At 33.6% G+C, this 19,740-nt stretch overlaps 1 protein-coding gene across 1 annotated transcript; it reads left to right on the top strand.

The window, feature by feature from the left end:
• Positions 1-2,249: 2,249 nt before the first annotated feature.
• On the top strand, positions 2,250-19,190 carry LOC105328511 (uncharacterized). Its single transcript, XM_066067005.1, has 10 exons — positions 2,250-2,399; positions 3,368-3,535; positions 11,590-11,699; positions 12,305-12,404; positions 13,236-13,328; positions 13,684-13,851; positions 15,678-15,794; positions 16,353-16,397; positions 17,534-17,621; positions 18,875-19,190. The coding sequence occupies exons 1-10, from the start codon at positions 2,324-2,326 to the stop codon at positions 19,119-19,121; spliced, it is 1,212 nt and encodes a 403-aa protein (XP_065923077.1). The 5' UTR covers positions 2,250-2,323; the 3' UTR covers positions 19,122-19,190.
• Positions 19,191-19,740: the final 550 nt, after the last annotated feature.

Raw genomic sequence — 19,740 nt, 5'->3', positions numbered from 1 at the left:
TGAATGACGCTGGCCAATGAATACGCGTTTTATGCACGTAAAATATTTTGATCACTAGCGTGCACCACGCAGTGGATTTACCTAAATTGTTATCAGTTATCATGGGCTGCGTTTTACAATAAGGCTAACGACGGAGTCTTAAAAATGTTATTTATTTAGTACTCAACGTGCTCAACTCATATGTAGTTATAACGCAGATTATGTATTTTATCTGCAGTTCTAGCTACCTTCGTGGATCACAAAAGAAAGCATTTTATTGTTTAAATAACATTCAAAACTGATTTTACATGCTCATCGAATCAACTTGAATTTGAGTATTTGTAATAGATAGTCATCAATGCTTTTTAGAATTATGACATTGAAGTTGAATTTGCCTTGATTATATCGTGATCAATCAAAACATTTGATAGCAACATTGAAAGTACGGACTAGATAATGGTGATATTATTCGTAACATGTCAGATATACTGAAAACAACACAATAATACTATGAAATTTGTATTCAACAAAAAGATGACCTTTAGAGGATCTAAAGTATCAAGCATATACATGTATCTATAACGGTAACAGCAGAAAAACTTCATAGAATGAATTCAAATGGATCATCAGGTTTTTATGGTTTCACAAAAGTTTTTTTTTTAAATGTAGTTTGGAAACATATTGTTGTTTTTGTTGTCTGATCAATTAACTATGCTATGAAGATAAACATGTTTCAAAAGTATTAATCAAAGACAATGACTATTTTGCAGTAAAAATATAACATATCATTAGATACAATACAAAGAAATCCTCAGTTGTAGATTTGTAGCTACATGTAGCTACTGAACTAAAATCTATGCTTTGATTATGATACAGACCACGACAATTAAGTAATTATCTTACCCGGACAAATTATCTTGTGGCACACATTTTTTCTTAGGTGTACATACATGTACTTGCATTAAGTATATCTTGTCTTATTTTCAAGCTAAAGTGAGTATATTTTCCCAAATTACATAGTACATTTTCAACATTAAAAAGCTGCAAAAGTTAAGACATTGAAGGGGTTTTTTTTTCCAGTAATAAGGCTTAATGTATTTTTTGCGATAGCCTTCGTATATGGGACATGTTAAAACAAAATGAAATTCTTCTTCAATACTAGTAGAATTTGAACATAAAAATATTTTCTGTTGTGTCTTTCAATATTATAAAATCGACCCGTTTCTATTACTAATTGATGCGAAGACAACCCGAATCTTAAAAAACACTTTTGATATTTGTTTGGAATATGTTTCCTTTAATAAAATTGTAAATTATGGGTTGCAATTAAGTATTTGAAAAAAGAGCATTTACTAGAAATATCTAGTTGAGAAAAAATGTTCTGTGTAGCTTGGTCAAAAATACGTTGTTTGACAACAATGAGATCTGCAGCTATCATCTTTTGTTTTTCCCACAATTCAAACATACCCAGATTGCATAAAGAATCTTCAACATGCAGTTTTTTTGCATTATGTTGTTCGACACAGTCATATAGTGTATAATAGCAATGTTGAATAATACAATTATTATGATACAGTTTTTTTTCCCCAGAACTTAACTATGTTGAACATTCTTTGGTACAGCAGAGGAGAGTATGGTTTTCCGATGGTATATAGTGTATAGCTGCTATCTTTCACGTCCTATAAAGTTTAAAACATTCATATTTGGAAAACCTTGTCATCAATATAACAACACTTCTGAAAACTGCACATCTTCAAAAATCACACTCTTCCTTCCTATTTTGTACACAAAATAGTAAGGAGGAGTGTAATTTTTATGTCATTTTGAGAGTTAAGAAAACTACATCATCTCCGTTAAGATGTAAATTATATAACCAGATCCTTTGCTCTTTTTATGAAAACACGTGATTGTGTGTCATTTACGCTATATGAAATGTTTTCTGGTCGTGTATAGTTTGTTTGTTTGTTTTTTGTTTTTTTTTTACTTTATGTGAATATTCAGTGTTTGAAGCATACCGATATCCGATATAGTTTTTCTACTTTCAATATTTTGATATCTTTATTTTTCTCAAATTGACCGTCACTACTGTTATCTACCAAAAAGACATGCATTTGTGATTGCATATATTATGCAATGTATACTTTATACACTTCAGTTGTTGTTTCAAGTATAAGTATACATGTGCAACAAGCTAAGAAAAAAGCCAGTTCACGATGTAACCAAATCACTTCCTTTTATCTTTCCTGATCGGATATGAGATATAAGAAGTTCACAGCCACGGCTAAATCTCAGGAACTAGGTTTCTAAGTGGACGGCGATTTTCATCTAGGGCTGAAAGACAAACATGTTTGGTTGTCACTCGCGCTTGGTCGTTTTTTCAGTGATTGGACTTTTTAGTGCCTTGGATATGTCCGCAGAAGGTATATCTTATGTCTTATATTTTTCACATTACACTTACTTTCAGACATTTTCAGACCCAAAATAAACCGAATAACGTATTTATTTTTGGAATGCAGCAAATACAGAGAATTTACATTGATTGGTGTCCATATGTATATATAAAGGAAAAGGAAACCAAAATCATCCCAGATAATAGACAAGTACTTAGGGTTATGATAGGGTTAACATGAAACACGAACTTTACAACAGACAAAAAGCCAATGAAGTATAATTGTCAGTTAAATGTAACAAAGACCCGTGAATAATCTGAGGCAATAAATATTAATTATTACAATACTATTTTTTCATTTAATATCTAAATAGTTGTTTGGATGTATGGTCGGAAGAAGCAGTTTGTGAAACATCCGGATCAATTTTCTGTTTCGTGGGGGTGGGTTAGATACTAATTACTCATAACTAAGAAGACACTGTCAAACTCTGAAAAATATATCAAATAATATACCATTTGTGAAAAAAGACTGGGTGGGTGGGGGAATGTGAACCCTAGTATGCACAGTCAGTCTTCTATTACTATTATTACGTAGACTGATGTCTTATTCTCCAATTAATAGTCATCCCAACACAGAAAAAAACCCTGTGTAAAAGCCTAAGTATAAATACACTTTAAACTTAATAATTCAGCCCCCCCCCCCCCCCCCCCCCAGGGCAAAAAAGGAAATGAATATAAAATGTTTGTATGTACTTCTTTTTTTCATGCTAATTATGCACTTAAAGCTACATGTTTAATGCCGTATTAACTACGGAAAAGTTAGTTGAATATATAACATAAATATGTTCGAAAACATATGAAATTTATAGTCATAAATAAAGTATGGGAAAGGGATATATATCAAAACAATTATGACGTCATTACGGATCTAGCACAAAAAGGACGCTTTGGATTAAATTCATCAAAACTTTTAAACTTGGTGATGGTTGTTGGTTTTAGTTCTGAGCAAGAGAAGCTGGAGAGAAGCTGCACAGAGCTGCACCCTGCTGGGATCCAGCAATACGGGGGAAGTTCATATAGAGAAAATCAACATCTCCAGTGAGGTCAAAGACGCTCTGTACTGGATCGGGGCCATTGTCAGTAACACACTCTGGTTCCAGGTTTTGGGTAATAATTACAATATATTTACATCCACCGAGTATTTTTATCTCTATATCTTAAGAAAACCGATTGTGATTTATAGCTCTTTTGAGAAATCTACATGATCAAGTTTTAAATAGTTTATCAATCGGTCTAAACCTTCAGCAACTCAAAAAAATCACAGACTGCACGAAATAATCATGATGATATGGGTCATTATCAAAACATGCAGTCTTTTGCGTCAGTGTCAATTGAAAGGGGTAAAAATAATGTTTTGGGGGATATATTGTACCATTGAATTTTAGAAACCTAAAACATTATTGTTGAACAACAAAAAATGATAATTTAACTGCTTAAAGTATAAAAAAAAATATTATTTGTTATGAGATATCAGTGAATTTATGTTGTCAATAAATTTTGCCAATGCCTTTAACCTACAATATCTTCAATAATATTGATGTTTTGCTCCAAAAATCATTGTAATATTCAAAACAACATACATGTACGAGGGTTGTCCAAAAAGTTCGTGGACACATGTGATTTCATTCTAAATAACGACGCTATATTTAGAAAAGTATTAAAATATTTTAATATAGACTGTAATAATGCATGTGTATAAAATTCAGAACAATGTACATTCTCATAATGTAGTTATCACTACAAAAACATTGCCTGTACAGGCTGCACGGCCCAGTCTGACGGTTACACGACGTTTTTATAACGTCGTACGTAGCGCGTTGGTTTCTGATACTTTTCAACGTAGTCACCTTTGCACTGCAAACACTTCTCACACCTTCTTAGCCATGAATCGAACACATCCGAATACCATTTACTGTCGATTTTAGATACAATGGTTCGAGTAGCATATTTAAGTTCATCAGAATTCTCAAATCTTACTCCTCTTAGCTGTGATTTGATGAAAGGAAAAATTGCAAAATCCATCGGAGCAAGATCCGGACTGTATGGCGGGTGTTCAAGAAGATTGAATCCCAGGAGTTCGATTTCCAGACACGTGGAAGCTGCCGTATGTGCAGGTGCATTATCTTGGTGTAGGATGATATTTCCAAGGTCCACAGCCATGGCAGGGCGTTTTTTCTTAATTGCCTTAACTAAGTCGCGGCGTAACACCTGTAATAAATAAAACCAATGTTTCGTTTGGTACACTGTATGTGGCTTTAGAATATGTGGGTTTATTAATATATATAGTAATTAAATGAATCAAAATTAAGATTAGAATGTCCGGGTATTAAATTTATGAATTAGGATATGCTAAATGTAGCAAAATGGACGTTTTTAAATCTGTAATTACAATTTAAATGTGATGAAATGGGTAGTTCTCTACCTTGGAGTAGTATGCAGCATTCACCGTCTGACCGGAGGGTACAGCCTGGACCAAAATCATTCCGTGCCGATCAGCAAAGAATATGTACATTTGTTTACCCATGGATTTCGCAACCTTTGCATTTTTCGGTGCTGGTGAACCCCGGTGTTTCCAAATGCTGGATTCTGTTTTTGTTTCTGGATCAAAATGATGCAGCCAAGTCTCGTCCGTAGTAATGATTCTGTCAAGCCACTTCTCTCCTCCTCTTTTGAAGTTCTGTATGAAAGCCTTACTTGTCTGCATTCGTCTTTTTTTGTGCTCATCGGATAAAAGTCTGGGCACCCATCTTGCGCAAACACGACTCATACAGAAGTCTTCAGTGAGGATATTAAAAACCGAAGATTTGCTAACATCACTTATTGACGCGACTTCTCTTAACGTCAGACGTCTGTCCTTCATGACAATGTCATGAATGCGGGATTTCGTTTTATCGTCACAAAGCAAAGGCCTTCCACTTCTTTCAGCGTCTTTTAAATCGCAAACTCCATCTGAAAATCGTTTGTGCCACTTGTAGACTAGTGATCTTGATATGTGTCGATGCCTTTTTGTGTTCTCCATCATTTGTTTCGTTTCGATAGGTGTTTTTTCCCCGAGTCTACGCAGAATTTAATGATGGCGCGCTGTTCCATGCGATCCGCCGACGTCGCTTTTTCTGGCGTTTTCAAAGACATGTTCTTGCCGCAAACTCCTTGAAATATCCTCTGCTCAATTAAAAACGGCTTAAAATGACGTATGAAAATGACGTTCAAAATTCTGACTACGTCACAGTTGAATATTTTGACGTTTTTACCTGTATTAAAAATACTGTTAATATTCTTATCTGAAAACTCAATCTCGAAGTTTGGACAATTTTGACAATGGGCCGTTCTTGCTTTTCGCGACACTTTAATACAGTAAAATTTAAGTTTAATTTTAATGAAAACATTCAAAACTACTTTAATCTGATTTGGAATTTTATGACAAATATGTTGGTATACAATATGCATATATAAACCCGTTTAAAATGACAAAAACGCGATTGTCCACGAACTTTTTGGACAGCCCTCGTATATATTTTAATATCTGGTATGCTATTTAACTTTTTTTTTTAAATAATGAATTTCGTGAGATATATGTTCGTCAAAAAAAAAACCATTGTCATTGGTACAACAAGGTAAACTATCTAAAAATATCTTAAAATACATCAAGTAAATGACATTTTACTAAAGTTGAAGTTTTGCAGATCATAGTGACATCATTCACTGCTGCTTAATAGATAAACGTATCAGTGATGACATTATTGTTAGAGAAAATATGACAGAAAATGTTATTATGCTCAGAAAAAATACAATGTTTAATGCAAACTGTGTCAGTGGGATAACGTACTATTTAGGGTTTTCTATCATGAAAGAACAAAAAAGTTTTTCACATAAATGAAGAATGTTTATCACTTTATATCATAGGCTATGTGGCTTTGTGTAGTTTCTGACCTCTTGGGTCTTACTGTTACATTTACTCTGGATACATCAGTGGTATAACAGTCAGTGGTGTAACCAAAAATTGTTGTTATACCACTGACAAAATTGTTACACCACATGACATTTTTTAATCTTTTTATTTCCCCCCCCCCCCCCCCCCCATTTTATTTCTATTTTGAACATTTTGAAAAATTGTTTTCTTTATCAATTTTACAAGTCAGACACTTTTATAATAGAGAAAGATTGGCTATCTGATTGCAATTGTGTTTTCTTAAATCTGGAAATGAGAAGTGTTACACCATTGACATTATTTGTTACACCATTGACATGTCGTATGCTTAGTTACCCTTTACCCATTTAAAGGGAATGTGCGGCCATTTTGTACATGTTAACATTTCTTGAACTGGATTGTTTCTGCCCGAAACTGGCCAAAAATGTTGCCAAAAGATACAAAAGCAATAAATATGAAGTCCTACATGTCATTTTGTTTGAAAAGTAGAAAAGTATGCATACAGGAACTGGACAATGCCTTTTTAATCACTCAAAACATCTGTGGAACTGCACAGCTACAGACTAATTTTGAAGATTTAAAAATCTGAAAAATATTAAGGGGGTTCATTAGTGTCCTCTCTACAACCATTTGTTGAGAAAAGGATTGAATTTTGCTCATTTAAGCTGTAACTCCTCCTCAAAATAGGGTACCCTATTTTTATCAGTCGGAATGGGAACTATTTTTAGAACAAGAAAAATCTAGTCTATACTTAGAACTCATGTGTCTATGGAGACACATTGACGTTATATTTTCATAGAAAAAAATAGTTGTCAATTCAAAACAATCCGTTTTGAATTTGAAATAAATCACTATACCTGTCACATGTTTGTTTTTTGTGGATTTTTTTTATTCTATAAGTATAAAATAAAGTAAATTCTTTTTAGAAGTAGGATAGGGGTCCAAAAAAGCGATTGTCTTAAATTTAAAAAGTATACATCATATTTCAATGAAAATGTTTCAGCAATGTACCTCCATATACATTGACAAATATATCTTGTGTTTTTTTAAGGCTCATTTAAGTTGTATTTTTGTCTCAAAGTAAGGTACCTTACCTTGAGATAAAGTTACAACTTAAATGTGCAAAATTCAAACTTTTTCTCAACAAATGGTTGAGGAGAGGACACCAATAAAACCCCTCCATATTTGTTATCTTTTAATCTTCAAAATAATTCTGTACCTGCGTAGTTCGACAGCTGTTCTGAGTGATTAAAAAGGCATTGTCCTGTTCTTGTATGCATACTTTTCAAGCAAAATGACATGTAGGACTTAATGTTTATTGCTTTTATATCTTTTTGTAACATTTGGCCAGTTTCGGCAGAAGCAACCCAGTTCAAGAAATGCTTGTAACATTCTTATCTTCAAATGTAAAAGATGGCTCCACATCCCCCTTAAATACTTGATTAAATATCAAAGTAAAAACAAATTTATTTGAATAGAGAAATGAAAATCTACATTTCCCTTTCCCCTTGATGTTATGCTTAAAATCTTTCTAATGTTTGAAGGTAACAAATGCTAGCTGAGTTTCAACAAAGAGTTGTATGCGTGTTGTATGCATTAATTTGAGAGAAAATAGAGAAATATCAAAATTATTGTCCAAAATGTATGATAGATATGAGCTGGTATAGTATTGATTGTGTTGTTTGTGAGATTGATGAGCCAAAGGAATTTGAACTCGGTACAAGGTGGATGAAAGTGTGTGGATGCCTGTACAGGCTGTAGTAAAAAAATTAACATCAAAGAGTGAGTGAATTCATGTGACAAACATCTAGATGCAATTTGTTCTGCCATTGGTGTAACATTGATTATAAGTGGTATAACAGTGTGTCTATCTTTAGATTATGAAAGAATGAGGCTCGGAAACTTTTGTTTGAGAGCAAATGTATCATTAATTAAATGCAATTCAAAATAGAAATTACTTTTTTTTTACAATATTTAACACACTAATATCTTATTTATTATCGCTTAGTCAGTGGTGTAACTTTCATGTCAGTTGTAAAACATAATAATCAGAGGTGTAACATGTATATTTTTCTCCAAATAAACTTACTGACATGTATATTTGAAAACACCAGTGCATTTATAGTTATGTCTTTTTTAAGTTCCGCTAAAAAAAAATTCTGGTTTTTTTTTAATGCTCAAATTAAGAATTTGTTGAGTAACATCAAGACTTTGTCTCAAATGTATGTTGATCACTATGTAAATGTGTCAAATATTTTCTTTTTTCTAATTCTGATAACTTTAAATGAAGTTTGTTGATATTATTTTTAAAGAAATACTTTATTTATTAAAGAATTTTATCCTACATGGTATGGTTTTTACACCACTAACAAAATTTTCACAATTCATGAAATTTTAGTCTAATTATCAACCAAATGGTAGATTTCAATGTTTGCAAGTCTTAAGATGTTATACTTCATTGTTTATTAAAAGTATTCAGGGTTTGACAGTAAGTTTTTTATTTACTAGACCAGTCGGGCTATCTCAGCAATATTTCACTAGCCCTGACTCTTTTACTACTAGCCCTGACCAATATTGACAAAAATAAACTAAAAGTAATGACAAACATAAAATATTAAATACATGTAAGTGTCCTTTTATAGAACTTCAATGCATTTTCTTTTGCATATATAGAGTGGATCTGAGCTCTATATTTTTGTCATTGTGTATACAAGCTTATCTTTTCAAAAGATCGGTGAGCTAGCGCTGTAGCCATCATAAAACACGGAAGCAGATTTTAAAATTCTTCATCGATTGAATAACAATAAATAACAATAGGAAGTAGGAAGACCGATGGTGTACTGGAATTGTGCTGGAGTCGGGTCTTAATTTAGAATTGTGAATCTACTGTAGTTTCAATTTCGAGGTGAAAAATTTCAAGAACCATTGATACTGTTTTGTAGCAATCGTATCATCTCGGGCCTTTCCGGCAAGCCCTAAAAACGTATCCGAGGTTGTTTTTGAGCTTGAAGGTAGTTAATATAAAGCTAGCTATTTATTAAATATTTAAAATAACTTTGCATTATAGGATCTAAGCTACTATTACTTTTTTTCAATTACAATAAAACACAAAACTTCATGTGAAGATGATAAAACGAAATTCAAATGGTACAGTTTATCTACAGTAGTACAGTATTCCCAGAATCCCCTACTATGGAGTCGAGCATGCGTATTCCAGTGAAAAAGACTAACGTATTTGCTAGCGCTCGAGAGCGCTGGCAATAAGGTCTAAGTGAAAATCAAACCGATATCAATCAACAAAAACGTTGAGAGATGACCCACTATACATTAAAAATGTCATTTTGTATCCCAACAATTGAACGTTTTAAAACAAAAAATAACACAAGTCCGTAAATTCGTGGTCGAAGTCTGATATAGCATTTAAAGGGGCATGGTCACGATTTTTGTCAAATTCTATTTTTCTGTTTTTATTGTTTGCCATGCCTTAGGAATGCATATCTAATGATCATATGAAATTTGAGAGTCAGTCGTAGAGTTATAAGCAAGATACAGGGCTCACAATTCTTTGTCATGTAAACAAAGCTCGTGCCCTGTTTTTGTTTACAAAGGTTCATATAACAGTAAAAAAATCTTTTTCAAGCTGATTTGTCTATCTTCCCATTCATTTTAAGCATAAATAAATTGCTCCTATCTTTTAACACACTCATATTAGGTATAAAACTGGAATTTTCACTTCAACATTCAAAATGTAAACAAAAGCTTTGTTTACATATAAAAGAACTGTAAGCTCTGTAACTCGCTTATAGCTCAACAAATGACTCCTAAATTTTGGTTGCCTATTAGAAATACTTCAATGAAGCATTGTAAATATCAATGTCGAAAAAATATTTTTTGACAAAAATCGTGACCATGCCCCTTTAAACAATGGAGTTTGTTCTGACTGAAGTGGCTCAATGGTTAGAGCAACAGACATTAATGTGGTAACATTATAGAGCATGTAAAAACTGCAAAATAAAGATATTTAGAAGTGAAAATGAAAATAAAGTTATGGTAAACGCATCGCATACTCCTGTGTAACCCCCCCCCCCCCCCCCCAATCCCAAACGGATGAGGATTATCATGATTTGCGAATAAATCTTTTTTATGCCTGACAAGGTTTTTAAGATGCTACGTGCCTGCATTGTGTAATTATTTAATATACGTGATTATGTAAACAATGATATAAGCAAAAATTATATCATTGTTTATTAAACGAGTTATATGTATTTATTGCATTTGAACAGTTTTTATAAGTATTTTAATTCTTGTTACGATTTCTCCAAGGTAAAATGAGAAAATGCATACTTATTTATTGGTACTTTTTTCCGGGTTACGTTTTCTCCAAAGAACGATTTTCCCGAAAACCTCTTTGGGCGCCATCTAACGTTTATTCAGTGCATGACTGTTGGTTTTGCATTGGTGTCTGTTGATTTTGCAAAAGAGGCTGTTGGTTTTGTTTTAAGCTGGTCTTGTTTGTATTTTAGTATGTTTTCAAATATAAGTTTTTCATTTTACATATATATTTTTTTAACCCGTTCCCGCCGCTCATACCAATGCCTACTGATAAGAACAGGGTACCATATTTTGAGACAAAGCTACAACATAAATGTGCAAAGGTCAACCTTTTTTCTCAACAAATGGTTGTAGAGTGGACACCAATGATCTTCACACATATCTTTGAGTTTTTTAATCTTTAATATAAGTATGCTGCTGCGCAGTTCTACAGCTGTTCTAAGTAATTAAAATGCCTTGTTCTGTATCTGTGCGTACAACATGTAGAACCTCATATTCGTTGCTTTTAACGACAGTGTTGGGCAATCTTTGGCATAAACAAGACAGTTCAAGAAATGTTAACTTTTTGGTTCACTTATATATCTGTACAAGATGGCCGGAAATCCCCCTTTTAAGAATTTTTTTACTCATCAATACATCTGAAATAATTAACTCAACTTAACAAAATACAAACATACAATTATAATCAGGTTAAAATTAGAAATAAACTCACGTGTTTAATTTTTTGAATATCCAATGTAATACCCGGTATGTGTTGAAAAATCAATTTCCGCCAACTATCATACACGCTTAATATAACACATTTACACTAAGAAAGAAGTCTTCAAATAAGTTGAAGATATTGTTTTAAAGATATGAGGATTTGGCAATACTAGTACATATTGAATCTCAATTTTCACAGGTTCTGCGCAAGTAACAGGACTGGGAGAAAAAGTGGATCAGCCATACGTATTATCGTGTCATCTTTACTGTAACAGTAATGGACAGAAAGCAACATATTATGCTTTAATGGTAAGAAACGTAAGGAGGCTGGATGCCCTACCCATCACTGATCAGATCTACTTTATGAGTTTTAGCCACAAATTATATTGTATAGTAAATAAAGATTGAATATTTTAGTTTGAAAATTTGAATACTATTCTATATTTTCGTCTCAAGGATATTAATTCAAGGAATAAAAAGGCATCATTCTTTGAGTAGAATGAAGTGGCCATCAGTTATGGTCGGGGCATGATCAAATTCAACAAAGGGCTTAATGATAGATTTGATCACGGCCCGACCATAATGATCATATCATTATACATAAAGAATGATTCCTTATCACTTATATTATTTTCAGCAATTGTACGATTGAATATTATATTGTTGACATTTTTACCCCGCTTGCGCCCCAAACAGTTCGTCATTTACGTCACTTATGAAATGTTTTGAACTATACATTACATATCCTATATGATTCGTAGTGTTATAACGGCTAGACAAAGACGCTGGGAAAAGGAAATAAACAGTCTTAATACGACCACGGTCATCCAGCCCTCCTGACATTCCTATAATATTAATTCCTTTGCAAAATTCATCATTTTAAACAATACTTGTTTGTTTTTTAATCTTGGAAGGATAAAAGATGTTACTGTCAACCATCGCCGTTTTCGCCGGCCCCAGGACAGAGTGCCTTTCAGTATCTGCAAACGCGCCTGTCTCCATCAAAAATTAACGGTAAAAAGCATACCAACACCTAATTGAAGCAATTTTTTTCTTACACCTAATGGAAGCAATTTGTTCTTAAATGTTTTTAACGTGGATTCCTACTTGGCATATTTTCCTTGGATTCAAAACAATATAACATCTCATTTAATTAGAGAAACCTGAAAAATATGTCTTCTTAGTAAATGATTACTTTTCTCTTCTGAATCTCTAAAATGCCGCATAGATTCTTTAATCTGAAAAAAAAGTTTATGCAGTCCCCTTAACAATTATGAAGCAAAACAACTGTATGTGTTTTACTGACTATATATTCTACTTAATTGGTGACACAATATCACCAAAGTGGACATAAACTGCCGTTTATGGCCATAACATGCAAAAGTTTCTCTAAACGGAAATTGTAAAATCTAAATGAAATTTTGAAAATTTACATATTCTTCAATATTAATGAAAGAAGGTTAAATTTAAGTATTTGAACCTGATTTTTTATTTGAGGACAGGTTTTCATTATCCAAAACTTTTGGGGGGTTTTTCTGACTTTTTCTACAATGCCGGATACCTAACTTTGATCTACCTTTGTCAAGCACTTTTTATTGTTAATAAAAATTGACTAGATACCAACATGTGTGGGGGTAATGTAATCATAATCGCCGTTTTATTATTATTTTTTTTTTGATTATCAATCAAATTTATGTATTGAAAGCAAAGTTATGATAATATTTTTTTGAACAAAAAAAAATAAATGAATTGGTCCGAAATCTGAGCCTTGACGCACACAAACATTTATACGTATCGTCTGATGTTCAGTTTTTTCAGCCCATGATAATTCAGGTTTTGTTGTAGGTAGTATCCAAGGAGACTGCGTGGCCTTTACCAGGACTGTGTCGGCAGACTATCACCAACTGTTGTCATGTAGCACGCTGCTCCCTCCAATATGTCAGTATAAACTAAGATACTCTATATAATTAATTGGCTAAAGTGAAGAAAAAAAAATACACGAAACTTCATTGTTAGAACGTTATTAGAAACCTTGAATAAGCCATTATGACAGTATCCCAAACTCTTGTTTCTTTTTTTTTTATTTTTTATCTCAGTATTTTAGTCGAATCATCAAATATCTGGACAGTCGAGTTCTAGATAATGAAATTTGACTTGGCTACATTTTGTATTTTGTATCATTTACTGTATTTGTATATCCTGCAATGACAAAGGTCATGTGAAATTTTATTAAATGGGGTTTGATTAGCTAATAAGGACCAATTATTACTCCAAGACTGAATCATTTCCCTAGGTGAAAGTGGTGAAATGAGTATAACTAATACGAGTTGGACTGAAGCAGTGACGTCATGTAACAGACCTGCAGCCGAATTTAGTGATTTATCAAAATACGATGTCACCAATGGAACCACTGGATGGACGGGGATCGCACGGCAGAACTACGGGAGAATCTGGGTACCGGGTAAATTGGCTTTATATAATATGTAACATTCATTGAAATTGGTACGATTGAATAATTATTCTGACATTTCAAATTTCAGTGCGCATACCCAGTATTTGATTTCTTTCACCAATTTATATTTTATTTTTATTCAATAAATCGTTTTACCGTTAATTTTAAGAACATCTACATTTAGTTGCAATTCAATTGATTTGAAAAGAAATCAGTTTATAGTTTTCAAAAAACAAAAGAGAGTACTGTGTTACTGGTTTTAAAACACATATAAAAGTCTACTACGCTATTAATGTGTATAAATATATTCCTGTTAAACCCGAAATACAGAGTTATCTGTCTTTTCTTGACCAAGGCATATTTTGCGTAATGCTACGTTCCTACTACCACGATTCGCAGCACGATTGAAATCGCGGTCTCAGTCGTAGTAATCGCATCAGATCCCACCAGATCTTGAGGTCTGTCGGTGGCAATCGTGTTATTCGTAGAATAGCTATTGGCTGTTAAAAACTTTTCTGCGACAAAGTATCAGATCGCACTGCCTGTTACTAAGTGCAAACACGTCGCATTTATTCGTGCTTTCTAACTCCCGATGATCAGGACCGATGTTGAAGGAGACAAACACCGCGCTGCGCTGCGTTCTGTTGCGATGTGTCAATATGGTCAGTCAGGCTGGATAGATATACCAATGTACTGTCGAGGTCGAATCGTATAGCTCAAATCGTGATCATCTTTTAAATGGTGATCATCATTAAAATTTAGACCCAGGTTTTTTTTTGCTGCTTTAGTTTCGAAGTAGAAATCGCGAGAAAGAGTGGTTATAGTATTTTTCCTAGAAACTGGGTAAAATATAAAGATTAGACGTTTAATGATTTTAACTTTATCTCCAATAATTGGTCGATAAAATTAGTTCTAAACAAGCTTACATCTTTTAAAAAAGAAAGGTGAACTAGCTCTGTAGCCATCATAAAACACAGAAGTATATAGTTTCTAACGATTCGTTCAATTTTCTGAATCGGATTAATCATTAATAGGAAGGCGCAGCGGTGCACTGGAATTGTGATGTGGGTGGGGATCTAAATTCAGAATGGTTAGTCTAGAGAAAGCTTCATAACAGCAATGACATAAATCATTAACTGTGCTTAAATCATTCTCGATTTACTGTAAATACTTTGAATTTCGAGGTGAAAAATACGAGATAGTAGAACCTATGGTACTGTTTGTTTTGAAGCTGTCGTATCTTGTCACGCCTCTCCGGCAAACTCAGAAAACTGATGCGAGGTTGTTTTCCGATCTTGACGGAAAGATCAAGGAAGGTAGTTAAGAAAAGCTAGCTATTTATTATATTAAACATTGAAAATAACTGAACTGTACCGTCTTGGCATAATAAGACCTAAGCCGCCACTGTTACTTTTTTTTGGCATTTATGTACAGGTTAGACAACAAAACACAAAACTTCAGATCATATATAGATGATAAAACGAAATTGACATGGTAAAATGGATGCCCTACCGTGAAGTCGAGCATGCGTAAACCAGAAAAAATTGACTAACGTAGTTGCTAGCGCTCGAAAGGTGACAAAAGGATTTTTTTCTGCTGTAGCAACAATATGCTTAGTAGCGACTCCCTTCCCCAACTCCTACCGCGACGAACACATTTTATATATTCATTTTGTTCCGAGGTTATTTTTAAATCACAAAAACAATTAACCAAATATTAAAACAAATTTCTAAATAACATATGTTAAATCACGTTTATCATGTTTATCGCGGTTACATGTATATGTCTGAATATTCCATTGTTTGTTTGTTTCTTATTTCATTGTTCTCTATCAGACTCGAGGGAAGATACCAGTCTGTTTGGCTGTTTAGCTGTAAACGTTTCTTCTGGTAAAGCCACATCTCTACACGAGTTTCCTTGCGATACAAACCTAACGTCATTGTGTGAACACGGTATTTATAAATACTTCTACTAAACATTTATGAATGGAATTATATTTCAGTAGCATTGCCATCACAATCATTTTAACACGAAAGATGTTTGTAGACTTGTAGATTTTTTTTTTGTCGGGTAATGGAACTAAAATTTCGCTAAAATGAGTTTGGTCTGTAAATTTTTTATTCGAAATACGATTAGACAATTGTAGTAACTGTAAAGTTTCTTCTTAGTTAAAGATTGGTTATTTTACAGGATATTTAAATAATATATAGTTCAGGTAGAACCCGAGGTATTCAGACATGTCGATTGCTCTTGGTGGTTTTTTTTACTAGTATTTGTCTGTTGCACAACGAAGAGAAATTATTTTCGCGCCGGGACGGATTTAAATTGTTTACCTGTTTCTTTACTTTCAGCATTTTTTAAGTTTTAAAATAAAGGTATCAGGCTGCTGTTAATTCGGTGTTAATAACCTTTTCAATGTCTTGATTTATATCCATGAATGAACAAAAAAGTATAACAACATGTTGTTCAGTGGTTCATATATGTCTTCATATACTATTTTTTTTGTAAAGGAACCATATTGAAAGGAAATACAAAGGAAGCAACAGAAAATAGTGGTTCGTATGAGTTATACATTTAATAGCATTCTCTAATAATAGAAATAAGCACCTCAATATTTGTTCACTGTCATTTTTGACGGAAGAGAGTACGTATTTGCCTTTTTATACATTTAAAAATGCTTTGAAAACACATACATATATTAAATTCTATAAAGCCTCGTACAGTTGTATCCAACCTATTATATAATCGTATAAAATGATATTCTGAACAACATCAGCAAGACGCTTTTCACGAACGTATGAAAACAAAACAACTCTGCAAGTATACATGTATATTCAATTACTTCGGATATTCACTCGTCAGCAGAAACCAAAAATATGAAAAGCATGTGACATCAGCTTTTGCTAAACGCCTCTCAAGTATTTAGGTAGCAAGGGACAGTTTCGGATTTTTTTGTAAAATTGAGAGTTGCTTATAAGTTGCTTATAAGTGTTGCTAAAATTCATGAAATTATTTTTAATGATTATAATTAGTTAGAGGGGTGTCTCTTGTTGAAATTGATATGTAATATGTAGGTCCCATATGTTAGGTACATGAGAATCAGAAGTAAAATGCGAAACCTGCGGCTATGACTGCTGTGTTGACTTTACACAGTGAAATTGCAAGTTACAGACGGGAGGTAAAATAACACGAAAATTAGGTCGATGGGACATTGTAAACTATACACCGGTAAGTTTCTGACATGTGATAATGCAACATGCACGCGGTACGGAAGGTCAACCCTCTGCAGGGAATTAGTTGGGGGGGGGGTCTAAAAATCAGAAAAATCATGAAAAATTAGCAAAATATGAAAGGGTCAAAATCTCATAAAAACCAGTATGTAGAGAATTTTACAGGTTTTAACTAGTAATTTCCTTCAGAAATTGGTGATTGGCATTATAAAGAGTGAATTAAAAGTATTTGTGTTGAATGGGAACTGAGGAAATTCTAGTTACAGAGTTCCGAAGACATGCATCCCTTGGCTACAATGAATTGTATCAAAAAACTGTCCCGTGCCACCATATCATGCTGAACAACATGAAATATAATACAGTCCGTTTAATTTAAGAATCAAACATTTCTTAAGTTGCGAGAACCTGTTTCTAATGCGGTTGATTCCACCAATATAACGGGTTTTTTTAATTCTTTGTAGATACTTCTATATCTTCAGCTGTTGGGTTGGCTTCAGGTTTTGGACTCCTTGTTATTTTGATTGTCGTCGGTGTTATTCTTTTGAAAAGGTAAATGTATATGATTTCAATATATTTTGAGATTCACACTGTGGCCATGCAACATTCACACGAATATTGGGCAACCTGATTGGATGGTATACATGTTATACCAAAGGATGGACCATAGAAAATGGTTCAACTACAAAACACGCGTTCCCCTCAGATCAAGTTATTTGATTCGCTACACTTACAGTAATTATAACCCCCGCAAACAATGTGTGTGAGGGGTGGGGTATATAGGAATCACCTTGTCCGTCCGTCTGTCCGTCTGTCTGTGCAAAATTCGTGTCATATATTTCTCATAGAGAACCAATAGAAGTTCTTGTTTCACACAAAGATTGCACATGACCTGAGGGTGTATCATGACCTTGACACAAGGTCATAAGGTCAAGGTCACTGACTAAAAAAGTGCAAACTTCGTGTTCAGTCCTTATCTCTGCTTGACATGTGGATTATTGTTTGATTCCAGTCATGTTTGTTATCATAGGATGCAATTGTCTTCAAGATTAACAGCTAAGTTTAAATTAAATAGAATTTAAAGAATAGATATTGGTTTGTGTAATCATATTAGTATTAACAATATTAAAAAAAATAAGGCAGTTGCTATTGATAGAACGTGGACGGTTATACTCTGTCCCGAGTTTTTGCTTCAACCACTTTTCGCTTGATATTTCGATAATCATAAATACCTTTGAGTTCAAACTACGTTCATCTACTAATATGAAAAATGTCCAGATTAACTGTTTTGAAACGCCCCCTCTACCGCGTCAATACACATCCCAAAATAAAAAAAGTCTACTGAAATTTTGCATTGCATGAGCCATTAATAAGCCCGGATGATAACGTTGAAAAATTTTGCGAGGTGTCCCGAGTACTTCCGAATGGAGAAAAGATGTAAACATTTCCCATTATAAATCTCCGTATGAAATCTGTTTTCGTTCCTGTGAACTTTTATGATTGAAAAATGATAATTTGCCAATGAAGATATCTTGGATATTTTCCCTTTTATCGATTTCAACAGCATTTCTTTCACAGGTATGTGTATTTTTATTAAAAATAATCAAAAAATGATGGAAGCAATAACTTGGGACAGACTATAAATAGATAGCATCTATCATTTCCTATGATAGGACAATACTTGAGTTATGATTTTTTTTCTTAGCGGGGGTATCAATTGTGAGCCTTCTCACAGTATCTTTAGTTGTTTCTATCATAAGTTACTGTCAAATTTACTGTATTAATTTGTTTTCTATATATTTAAGGAGAAATAAATTAAAAGCAAGGCGATCGAGCAAGGTATCGTTCCACAATAAGAACTACGAAGTAGGGATGGAAGGGGTAAATATTCCGCCATTGTATGCGGAGGTGGAGGAATGTGTAAACAGTACGGACAAGACGCCTCAAGGAAATCCAAGGGATAGTGGAGGATCCGACCGCACGTATGACCATGCACGTGTGCAGAGTCTAGGCCGCATACTGACCGACGACGACTACGACCATCTACAATGACTCCCAGCATCAGGGGGTCCAATCCCCCACACATCTACAATGACTCCCAGCATCAGGGGGTCCAATCCCTCACACATCTACAATGACTCCCAGCATCAGGGGGTCCAATCCCTCACAATTCTACAATGACTCCCAGCATCAGGGGGTCCAATCCCCCACACCCTTTAGAGAATTAACCCTAAAATATAACCAAAAACAAGTTTTAGACCCCTATCCTTAACAAGCACACCCTCCCCTTCAAACGAGAAAATTTCTGGACAAGTGTCTGCATCCAGAAGTAAGGTCGACAATGCAATCAATTACAAACATGTAATATATATGTACTCTTGTGGACATTGTTTGATTGTTATCTTTATTCCGGTTTGAAAATTGTGTGCTTTCATGCTATTTAGAAAAAATAATGCTATTTAGAACTGTTGCCTTTGGAAATGCATTTTTTTCAATTATGTATGGTTTCCGGTGAATGCGTTCGAGAAGTACAGATGTATTGGGGTAAATATCCTGATATACAGACATGTTAAAAGCTCTAACCAGTAATGTAACCTATCTAATTGTATCTGCTTATACTTAAATATTTTAACGGACAGAAATTTACAATTCATGAGGCTACTCTTCCTTT

This window comes from Magallana gigas, chromosome 7 (assembly GCF_963853765.1).
Source record: "Magallana gigas chromosome 7, xbMagGiga1.1, whole genome shotgun sequence".
NCBI classification, from domain to species: Eukaryota; Metazoa; Mollusca; class Bivalvia; order Ostreida; family Ostreidae; genus Magallana; species Magallana gigas.
This window is presented reverse-complemented; position numbering and strand designations above follow the sequence as displayed.

What these genes read in the sequence shown, in the direction of transcription:
- LOC105328511 (XM_066067005.1), top strand. Translation starts at nt 2,324, where the DNA reads ATGTTTGGTTGTCACTCGCGCTTGGTCGTTTTTTCAGTGATTGGACTT. An exon ending in CACGCTGCTCCCTCCAATAT is followed by an intron (nt 13,329 to 13,683) that starts GTCAGTATAAAC and finishes TCATTTCCCTAG; the next exon opens with GTGAAAGTGGTGAAATGAGT. An exon ending in CGGGAGAATCTGGGTACCGG is followed by an intron (nt 13,852 to 15,677) that starts GTAAATTGGCTT and finishes GTTCTCTATCAG; the next exon opens with ACTCGAGGGAAGATACCAGT.